The 12,019-nt window shown below is 37.6% G+C and overlaps 1 protein-coding gene across 1 annotated transcript in view; it reads left to right on the forward strand.

The window, feature by feature from the left end:
* SREK1IP1 (SREK1 interacting protein 1) overlaps positions 1 to 12,019 on the forward strand; it is a 33,574-nt gene that overhangs the window by 7,507 nt on the left and 14,048 nt on the right. Inside the window, exon 2 of the mRNA XM_052659155.1 lies at positions 2,204 to 2,251. Within this exon, the coding sequence (XP_052515115.1) occupies positions 2,204 to 2,251 (48 nt within the window). The remainder of the gene's footprint in view (positions 1 to 2,203; positions 2,252 to 12,019) is intronic.

The following is a 12,019-nucleotide window of genomic DNA, read 5'->3' on the forward strand; positions in this document are numbered from 1 at the left end:
TTCTAATATGTGCTGAGATGAGATGATTTCCAGTCTGTCCATTACAGCGTCTTGAGTTTGCTGTAAGACGGATAACGGGGCGTTTAGCAGTTTTATTCAGTGTTATTCAGTGTCTATGGTTTCTATGGGAACAAACTTCACATTGACCTGGATTCTCTGAGCCTTTTTTTCAGCATGTAGTTACTTCATAACAAAGAGCCTGACTTTATTATTACCAATTTCATTTTACAATTGTGCTACAGTGCAGCATATGTGTTTTTACTCTCTGCAATAAAACCCACAGGTTTAAGGGGAGAAATATGAGGTTGGGGCACCACACTGAAAAACTTCATCACTGGTACATAAAAAATCATAGGAACCTTTCTGCACATGTTAATTGGCTAAAAGATACATAAATACTGAAATAAGTAGGGCATTGTACCTTTTAAAAGTCCTGAAGTTTGCTGTGGAAGTGGAATTCAGAAGAATTGCAGCCTGTGAGTTGTTCTAAAGTAACGGTAGGAAGGTGATAATACAAAACCAGATAGGTATGGGTGCTGCTCTCAGACACATGGGGTGAACTGAAGTCACTGGAAATGTTTTGAGATGTGCCCATGTGTGTTTTGAGGCTCCGATCAACTGGATGCAGTTTTTTGTATTCACCTAGTCTATTTCATGGACACTTTGCACTCCAGTTGTTCCCTCTTAGATGCACTGGAACAAGTTTACGTCTCTAAAATCAAGCGTAGTAGTAGAACTGACTGTATTTTTACTAGAACAACTCAGTAATATATATTTTAGCTGGAAATTAATATTTGACTTTATAATATTAAAGAAATGGTTTGAAAATGATCTTTCTTTTAAAATTAGGTATATTACACTATATACCTTATTAAATTGGGATATCTCCATTTGAAGGATTTGGAAGTGAAACACCCTTCATTAAGGAAATAGAGTAATACTGTACTGGCCCTTTGATTGATTGATGGAAGCCCTTGCTGCTGCTGCTGCTGCTGCTGCTGCTCCTGCTAAGTCGCTTCAGTCATGTCCGACTCCTAGCGACCCCATGGACTGCAGCCTACCAGGCTCCTCCGTCCATGGGATTTTCCAGGCAAGAGTACTGGAGTGGGGTGCCATTGCCTTCTCTGGATGGGAGCCCTGACTGGAGGTTAAAATCAGTTTGAAGTCTATATACACACAGTGAAATATTATTGTCATAAAAAGGGATGCTATTCTGGTTTGTGCTACAGTATGGATGAACCATGAAAACTTAATGCTAGATGCAATAAGCCAAGCACTAAAGGATAAATATTGTATGATTCCACTTATATAAGATACCTAAAATAGGCAAATGCGTAGAGACAAAGTAGAACAGAGATTACCAGGGGCTAAAAAGGAAAGGTGATGGACTGTAGGCTTTATTGGCTACAGTTACTGTTTGAGATGATAAGAATGAAGTTTTGGAAGTCATAAAGTGGTGATGGTTGCATAACATTGTGAATGTACTTAACACCACTGAATTGTACACTTTGAAATGGTTAAGATGATACATTTTTATATGTATTTTATCACAATAAAAAATGTTATTTCATCTGTTATTTGTATCTTCAACATTACTTGTGGATACCACTAATTGTACAGAGATACTGTAAATACTTAGAAACATTGGTCAGACTGAGTATGTGACTAGTTTCCTTTCTCTTGTCAAAATTTAAGTGCCGATTTGAGATGTTCCTTCTAATACCTAGCAATTATGTATCTTTCTAAAATTTCACCAATTCCTTTAAGAAAGTTAGAATTTCTTTTTCTTTTAAGGGTAAGCAGAAAAGCATTTGTTAACCTGAATGTTTACATATCTGTCTAATCAATTGCTTTGTATTTGAGGGATAGGCCAAAGTACCCTGGAATTTCTTCTGCAGTGTTAGAGAATCCTTGAAATGTTGAAACTCTTGACTATCGTACTGCATTTCTGTTGTATTAGAAAAAAATATCTTCTGTTAAGTATTTGTGAAGGAAATAATTCGAGCGAATTAGCTTTTCTAGTGATTTCTAATAATTATAATAATTGAGCAGTATTCTTAAGCTAGGTCAGGGGGAATTCAGTTTTTTTTTTTTTTAAGAAATAAATTCTATCACAAGTGGTTTTCTCAGCTTTTCCATGTGATGAAATGTTTGTTTTTACTTATCTATATGTCTTCTAAAATGTTATCTAATTGTATTTCAGGTTGCAACAAGGACAGTGTCCGAGCAGGCTGTAAAAAATGTGGCTATCGTAAGTACATTAAAGAATAGCATTTTGTGCAGTGAATCATTGCCTCTTTGGACAATGTGATTTAGCATCCTGATTTCAGGGCCTTGGACATAGTCCTTTAGCTCTGTTATTTGTCTTGGGTTTGCAGAAAATTCAGAAATCCCTCTGTCAGCACTTCTATCCCCCTGCCATGGACCCAGTGCCAGGTGGCTCTGTGTCTGGTGACTAGCAAAGATGTCATGAAGTACAAGTGGAGTAGATTTAGGAGCTTGGAGAAAGTATATTCCAGAAAAAACTATATAGACTCTTAACCTTTTATTCCTTATCCCTGCTAATACTAGGTGAAGAGGTGAGCAGTGGAAACGGTTTATGAAAGGTTTTCCTGTTGATTGAATTAACTCTGTATAAAGGTGAATTTGGTCTGCTGAAACCTTGATTTAAACAGCTCCATTATGATTAATGAAATGGAGTGAAAAAGTAAACTTCAGCATGTGCAATTATGCAATCTAAATTTGTACTTATGTACTGTAAACAAATATCATTTCTCTATATAAATGTGACAATTCCTAAAGCCTTGATAACAGCTCTAACAGTGGCATTACACTGTTTTCTAAGTTGTTTGGAGAAAATGCAAATGAACCTCGATTGTTGTTGATACTCTAGTTCATAGCAGAGTTATTTTGTAATGGAATAAAGATGTTCTTGTATGGGAGAAAAATTTACTTTTTAAACCATGTAATAAGAATACTTGGGGTATGAATCTCCAAGGGCTAAGAATAAAAGCATGCTGGGAGAACCAAGTCACATGCCTCCAAGCAACAACTGAAACCTGGCTCAGTTGAAGCTTGCCAACAAAGCTAGTGGAGGTGATGGAATTCCAGTTGAGCTATTTCAAATCCTGAAAGATGATGCTGTGAAAGTGCTACACTCAATATGCCAGCAAATTTGGAAAACTCAGCAGTGGCCACAGGACTGGAAAAGGTCAGTTTTCATTCCAATCCCAAAGAAAGGCAATGCCAAAGAATGCTCATACTACCACACAGTTGCAGTCATCTCACATGCTAGTAAAGTAATGCTCAAAATTCTCCAAGCCAGGCTTCAGCAATACATGAACTGTGAACTTCCAGATGTTCAAGCTGGTTTTAGAAAAGGCAGAGGAACCAGAGATCAAACTGCCAACATCTGCTGGATCATTGAAAAAGCAAGAGAGCTCCAGAAAAACATCTTTTTCTGCTTTACTGACTATGCCAAAGCCTTTGACTGTGTGGATCACAGTAAACTGTGGAAAATTCTGAAAGAGATGGGAATACCAGACCACCTGACCTGCCTCTTGAGAAACCGATACGCAGGTCAGGAAGCAACAGTTAGAACTGGACATGGAACAACAGACTGGTTCCAAATAGGAAAAGGAGTCCGTCAAGGCTGTATATTGTCACTCTGCTTATTTAACTCATATGCAGAGTACATCATGCGAAATGCTGGGCTGGAAGAAGCACAAGCTGGAATCAAGATTGCCGGGAGAAATATCAGTAACCTCAGATATGCAGATGACACCACCTTTATGGCAGAAAGTGAAGAAGAACTAAAAAGCCTCTTGATGAAAGTGAAAGAGGAGAGTGAAAAAGTTGGCTTAAAGCTCAACATTCAGAAAATGAAGATCATGGCATCTGGTCCCATCACTTCATGGCAAATAGATGGGGAAACAGTGGAAACAGTGTCAGACTTTATTTTTGGGGGCTCCAAAATCACTGCAGATGGTGACTGCAGCCATGAAATTAAAAGACACTTACTCCTTGGAAGGAAAGTTATGATCAACCTAGACAGCATATTAAAAAGCAGAGACATTGCTTTGCCAACAAAGGTCTGTCTAGTCAAGGCTGTGGTTTTTCCAGTAGTCATGTATGGATGTGAGAGTTGGACTGTGAAGAAAGCTGAGTGCCAAAGAATTCATGCTTTTGAACTGTGGTGTTGGAGAAGACTCTTGAGAGTCCCTTGGACTACAAGGAGATCCAGCCAGTTCATCCTAAAGGAGATTGTTCCTAGGTATTCTTTGGAAGGAATGATGCTAAAGCTGAAACTCCAGTACTTTGGCCACCTCATGCGAAGAGTTGACTCATTGGAAAAGTCTCTGATGCTGGGAGGGATGGGGGGCAGGAGTAGAAGGGGACGACAGAGGATGAGATGGCTGGATGGCATCACTGACTCAATGGACTTGAGTTTGAGTGAGCTGTGGGAGTTGGTAATGAACAGGGAGGCCTAGCCTGCTGCAATTCATGGGGTCACAAAGAGTCGGACACTACTGAGCGACTGAACTGAACTGAACTAGCAAAAGTGGGCATGTAAGTATACATATCCTTCATATGAATAAAAACTCCTGAAGAATGTGTTCGCATGCAAGAAATGAGCACAATGAAGTCTTTTCTGTTTTTTAAATTTGCTTATATTTATTTATACTTTATGTCTTTCAATCCTTGTTAATTTCATTTCTTTATTTAAGATTTAAGTTTAGGAGTGCATACATAGGGAGTAAGCCCACAGTGAAAACCAGAGAAGACATACCTAATTGAGGCTAGTGGTTATGAGGAGAGGTTAGAGGGGTCAGCTAGTGGTTTGTGGAGGAAGGGCACGCAGAGGACTAGTCAAGTTTCTGGTAACAGTCTGTTCCCTAACATGAAAGATGCAGCTATTTACTTTATTAATTCTCTTTCAACTGTAAGTATTCATTTTATATACTCTTCTCTAGTCTTCTCTATGTGTGATGCACTTAATAATAAAGCTTGTTTGAATTTTTACATTAAAAAAGACTTAAGGAAGTTCTATATATATAAATGCTATATTCACTTCAAAATCTAGAATGGATTTCCTAGTCTGTCTACTAATATCAGTTCTTCTACTTGGACCTCTTTTAACTTAAGACTTGTAGGAAAGCTTAAAGTAAAGAGCTAGTCTGAGCCAGGTTCCAATAGTTTTAGTGGATGGGGGTGTTGTACAGCCACAGAGGGCTGAACCGGAGCGTGTGTTAGTTGCTCAGTTGTATCCAACTCTTTGCGATCTCATGGAATGTAGCCACCAGGCTCCTCTGTCCCTGGGATTCTCCAGGCAAGAATACAGGAGTGGGGTAGCCATTATCTTCTCCAGGGAATCTTCCCGACCTAGAAATCGAACCTGAGTCTCCCACATTGCAAGCAGATTCTTTATCATCTGAGCCATCAGGGAAGCCCAAAGGGGAGCCTAGGAGACTGCTACTTGGAAGCAGTGATAAGAAGTGGGGAGCATGCTAATAACACTGAGGTAAGCTGTAGAGAGGCATCTTCAGGGAAGAGCCAGCTATCCCTTTAAAAAAGTGGTAGAGGGAGCATTCTGAGCACAGTTTGTCCACAAGGGATTGCGTGTTTCAGCAGCTGTCATAAAATGATTGGGAGATACAGGGGTGATGATTAGTTAAGTCAGAGGAACAGAAAGAGCAATGTATGGGTGAGACTTCAGGAAAGTTACAGGAATACAGAGGCCTGTACTTTTGGGTAGGAATAAAAATAATAGGGATGTGAAGTTTGGGGGAAATTAGGTGGGTTTAACAATTCAGAAGTTTATAATGTAGCTCTTATGTTCTCAAAACTCAGGACCTAAGATAGAGACAGAGCTTGGTTAAATTCATTGCATTTCATTGCTAAAACAACCCTGTGAGGTAGGTAGATTTCAAGGTGGCTAGGTGGTAAAGAATCTGCCTGCAATGCAGGAGATACAAGTTATATGCCCAGGTCAGGAACATCACCTGGAGAAGGAAATGGCAACCCGCTCCAGTATTCTTGCCTGGAAAATCCCATGGACAGAGGAGCCTGGCAGGTTACAGTCCACAGGGTCACAAAGAGTCAGAGATGACTTAGCGACTGAGCACACACACGTTTTTAGGAATATTCAAAACCATTGCTCTGGCACCTAGCTATAGCTTTTACACAGCTGGCAATAACTAGCTGTGTGACTTTAGGCGAGTTACTTAACCACCCTGTGATTCACTTTCCCTTCTGTAAAATGAGACTATAGTACTTATTTCCATAGACTTGTTATAAAGATTAGATTATCTAATACAAGTTCTAGATCTATGCTTTGCCATAGTTATTCTTCAAAAGTCAAGAGGATTACTCTGTTGTTAAGTAGGAAAACTGGGAATTGAAATCTGGTTATTTGTAAGACTTTATACTATGCCATGGTATTTTTTCCCCATTCAAAAAAATTGTGGTAAAATACATATAACATAATTTGCCATTTTAACTCCTTTTAAGTATACAATTCAGTGGTGTTAATTACATTACCAGTATTGTACAACCATCACTCTCAGTTACAAAGCTTTTTCATCACACCAAACAGAAACTCTATAAACATTAAGCACTAACTCCCCACTCCTCCCTTCTGCCAGACTCTGGTAACCTCTAATCTATTTTCTATTTCTATGAATTTGGTCATTATATATATTTCATGTAATTGGAATCGTGTATTTGTCCTTTTGTGTCTGGTTTATTTCACTTAGCCTAATGTTTTCAAAGTTTGTTCATGGTGTAGCACATATCATAACTTCATTCCTCCTTATACTGAATGATATTTCATTGTCTAGATATACCACATTTTCTTAATTCATTTATCTGTTGATAGACACTTGGGTTATTTTTACCTTTTAGCTATTGTGAATAATGAGCAATGAATATTAATGTGTACACATCTATTTGAGTCCCTGTTTTCAATTCTTTGGGGTCCATAACTAGGAGTGGAACACTGGGTCATATATGTTGAGCTTCTTGAGGAGCTGCCAAACTCTTTTCTACAGCAGCTCCATCATTTTATCAATATAAGAGTTCCAGTTCCTCCACATTCGTGCCAATATTTATTTTACTTTTTCCTATTTTTTTTTGAATTGTAGCCATCTCAGTAGATATGATGTGGTAGCTCATGATTTTCATTTGCATTTCTCGAATGACTAATTATGTTGTGTATTTTTTCATGGTCTTATTGGCCATTTGTATATCTTCTTTGGAGAAATGTCTATTCAGTTTCTTAGCCCATTTTTTATTTGAGTTGTCTTTTTGTTCTGGAGTTGTGGGAATTGTATATATACTAAATGCTAAACCCTATCAAATATATAATTTGCAAATCTTCTCTTCCATTCTGTAGGTTGTCTTTTCACTTTCATAATTTCTTTGCACAAATGTTTTAAATTTTGATGAAATCCAACTTACCAGTTTTATCTTTTGTTATTTTGCTGTTAGTGTTTTACTTGTAAGGATCCATTGCCAAATCCAAGTTAAAGAATTACCCCATGCTTTCTTCTAAGACTTTCATGCTTTTAGCTCTTGTATTGTAATGGTCTTCAATCCATTTTGAGTCAGTTTTTGCATATGATGTGAGGTGAGGAATTCAACTTCATTATTTTGCATGTGGAAATCCTGTTCTCCTAGCACTGTCTGTTGAAGAGACTATTCTTTCCCCACTGAATAGACCTAGCAGTTTTGTCAAAAAGCAATTGGCTATATACGTGTGGGTTTATTTCTGGACTATTTCATTGGTTTATGTGACTATCCTTATTACTATATATCACCCTGTTTTGATTTCTATAGCTTTGTGGTAAGTTTTGAAATCAGGAAATACACGTCTCCCACCTCTATTCTTTTTCAGAATTTTTTGGCTATTCAGGGCCTCTTGTATTTTTGTATAAATTTAAGGGTCTGTTTTTCCATTACTGAGTAAGCCCCATTACTTTTTGCAATCAGCTGGAAGAAGCACAAGCTGGAATCAAGATTGCCGGGAGAAATATCAATAACCTCAGATATGCAGATGACACCACCCTTATGGCAGAAAGTGAAGAAGAACTAAAAAGCCTCTTGATGAAAGTGAAAGAGGAGAGTGAAAAAGTTGGCTTAAAGCTCAACATTCAGAAAATGAAGGTCATGGCATCCGGTCCCATCACTTCATGGCAAATAGATGGGGAAACAGTGGAAACAGTGTTAGACTTTATTTTTGGGGGCTCCAAAATCACTGCAGATGGTGACTGCAGCCATGAAATTAAAAGATGCTTACTCTTTGAAAGGAAAGTTATGGCCCACCTAGACAGCATATTAAAAAGCAGAGACATTACTTTGTCAACAAAGGTCTGTCTAGTAAAGGCTATGGTTTTTCCAGTGATCACGTACGGATGTGAGAGTTGGACTGTGAAGAAAGCTGAGTGCCGAAGAATCGATGCTTTTGAACTGTGGTGTTGGAGAAGACTCTTGAGAGTCCCTTGGACTGCAAGGAGATCCAGTCAGTCCATCCTAGAGGAGATCAGTCCTGGGTGTTCATTGGAAGGACTAATGTTGAAGCTGAAACTCCAATACTTTGGCCACCTCATGCGAAGAGCTGACTCACTGGGAAGGATTGAGGGCAGGAGGAGAAGGGGATGACTGAGGATGAGATGGCTGGATGGCATCACCGACTCAATGGACATGAGTTTGGGTGAACTCTGGGAGTTGGTGATGGACAGGGAGGCCTGGTGTGCTGCGGTTCATGGGGTCACAAAGAGTCGGACACGACTGAGCAACTGAACTGAGATGTTATAACTTTGAAATGTCTCTACATATCTGTGGTCAAAATATAAGTTTCTGATCATCTAAGAATTTTTCTGCTCATTGTCTCCTGAGAGTCTATTTCGAAAAGAACTCACAGACTATATTTTGGAGTAATTTCCTAAGTTTGTTCACTTATGTTCCCCAATTAAAAAAAAAAAAAGGAAATTTTTTTTTGTAGCTTCATAAGCAGTGTGTCTTATTATCAGTTTAGGGTCAGTTTCATTAAAGCAAGGCTAAAAAGGATGTGAGACGAAGACTGCTGCCAGTGTGATTATTATTTAAGTAATTTGTTTATATTAAATAATAATGACAGTGTAAGATGTTTGGATGCCAAGCTAGTTTAAGTAAAAGAAAAATTGTATCATCAGAAATTCTGATCAAAATGGCAAGCTAAACCAACATAGAAAGTCCTCTGTTTGGCTCCAAACACAGAGAGATGCTGGAGAAAAATATAGTAACAACAAAAATTAAAATAACCTAGCTCAAAAGCATAAAAGGAGAATTACCACATGTTAGAAAGTAAAAGGAGCTCAAAGCCAGGGTAGGGAATGATAGCTGAAAACAATGAGGTTCACAGGCCTCCTGGGTAGACTTTTATGGAATACGGAATGAAGCTTTAGACCCCTGCAGGACCACAGCATGGCTGGAGTGAAGGCTCTTGGTTAAAGCCAGACTGCTCAAAAAAGCAGTGAAGCAGGAATTACAGAAATTCCATTTACTCTCTAGGGGAAGTGATGAGAAAGTTTACTGTGTTTAACTTCCTATAAAACAATTATTAGAGGAAAAGGAATAATTCAGAATTGACAGCCCAAGCTTACACCACCTGTAGGTATGAGGAGTAAATTTACACTGCCTCCAATGAGGCAGAAACTAGCTTTCCAAGCTAAGAAATTAATGTGAAAAGTAAGTCTGTTATCAAGTTAAAAAAGTAAGTCCAGCTACATGCCATTATTAGTGAAACTACTTAGAAAACTGAAAACTACATAGGAAATTTCAAAATAAAGGGATGGAGGAAAAAGAGCAGATAGATATTAGGTTGAATATTGTTGATATTAAACAGTTTTACTAATGAAAATGGTAATTTCATATGATTCAACTAATAACCAAAAGAGCAACTAGTAGAGCAATTATAATATTAGACTTTTGAGGCAAGAGCAGTTCTAATCAAACAAGAAGATAAAATAATGATTTTGACTATACCTATTAATATAATGTCAAAACATGTATAGCAAAAATACTACAAGGAAAAATGGACAAATATATAGTGATAAAGGTACTTAAAAATTACACTATCAGAAATTATTACACAAAAAAGTAAGATGGAGTTTTGAACAACAAAATAAACATAAAAGCCTCTCTTCAACAAGTAGTGATGTATTCTTTTAAAATACATTCCAAGTTTTTCCCCAAATTTACTACAAGATAGGCCATAAAAGAAATCTTAGTAAATACTGAAACACTGATACCATACAGACAAACACTAAAACACTGGTTTACCATACAGATACTCGCTGATAACAGTGTAACACACTTAGAAATCAGCAATAGCATAATCTGAAAGCTCCGTATGTTTGGAACCGAAAAGAACATTTGAATGATTCATTTGGAAGGAAATCACAACCAAGAAAATTTCTTTTCAGCAGTATGGCAGGTTGGACCCTACTATAAACAACTAAGAAACTAGTATAAAATATGCAATACATATTAGATATATTAGTATGCTAGGAGAAAATACAGAATTCATGAATATTTAGAGACTAGCAACCAAAGGAAAGCAGAAAGTCTAGGAGGTGTTGAGGGTATTTGCTGAACCCAGGGTTCTTGAACTTCTATTTTTGTGTATTGACTGAGTTCAGGGAATAAGGCAAGGCCCAGGACCCGGCCCAAGATTGGTGCTTTCCTAGGAGATGCTCTCATATGAGTCTAAGACTTCCAGAAGATTTTATCCTTGAGTAAGAACTAGGAATAAATCCTAGAACAAGGTTGTAGTGAATTGATAGTGGGTTGTGAAATAAATTATGTGGTTTCTATCAGCATTCATATCTTTTGAGTATCAAATGTCATAATGCTTCATGTAACTTTTGTTTTAATTTTTGTGTTAGTGTGTATTTGCATATGAACATATATATTAATACACTTGATTGCATTATTTTTTATCACTAGTCAGTCCTAGTCAAAAAAATTTCAAAGTTACTGCCTTAGAGAGGCATATGTGCACGTTTAACTACACATTTCATAATTATTATAATAGCAAAATGCTAGAAGCAACCTAAGATCCTATCAGTAGTAGAAAGGGTAAACATATTTTTATACAATGGAACATTATTCATCAGATACAATGAGATAATTACATCTGCTTATATTCGCATTGGAGAAGGAAATGGCAACCCACTCCAGTGTTCTTGCCTGGAGAATCCCAGGGACGTGGGAGCCTGGTGGGCTGCTGTCTATAGGGTCACACAGAGTCGGACACGACTGAAGCGACTCAGCAGCAGCAGCATGTTAGCATAGTGGAGAAGGCAATGGCACCCCACTCCAGTACTCTTGCCTGGAAAATCCCAGGGACGGGGGAGCCTGGTGGGCTGCCATCTATGGGGTCGCACAGAGTTGGACACGACTGAAGCGACTGAATCACAAAACATAATATTGAATGGCAGAAACAGTTAAAGAATGATAGCTGAGTATAATTGAGTTTATGTTAAAAAATAATAATATGATGTTCTGAAAATATCGACACCAACTTCAGTATAACCAATTTCTGAAGACAAAGAAAATGGAATGGGTTTGGGGCAGGGGTCCAAGGCATGGTGCAAGCTCTCCAACTTTGTGTGTGTGTGCACGTGTGCAAGCCTTTCACTTAAAAAAAATTATAAGTGAATAAAGCAAAATGTTAACATGCAGGTGATAGGTACTTAGATATTGTGATATTGTTTCATCTCCAGGTGTTTATAATGTTTGATTTTTTAATTGCATCATGCAATAAGTAGATAACTGTTGTAGTTTTCTTATAGGGAGAATCTTTAAGGACTGAATATTATTGTTAGAATTAAAATCATAAGTATTCTTTCAAACAACACATTCAATTATTTTATTATGACACCTTTAGTTAGGTGAAAGCTGTGTAATGAAAAATGTAATAGTAAGATGAGAAGCAAAAAGATAGGGGAAATAAATTAAATATAGGAGAAAGAAATTA

This window comes from Budorcas taxicolor, chromosome 20 (assembly GCF_023091745.1).
Source record: "Budorcas taxicolor isolate Tak-1 chromosome 20, Takin1.1, whole genome shotgun sequence".
Classification (NCBI taxonomy): domain Eukaryota; kingdom Metazoa; phylum Chordata; class Mammalia; order Artiodactyla; family Bovidae; genus Budorcas; species Budorcas taxicolor.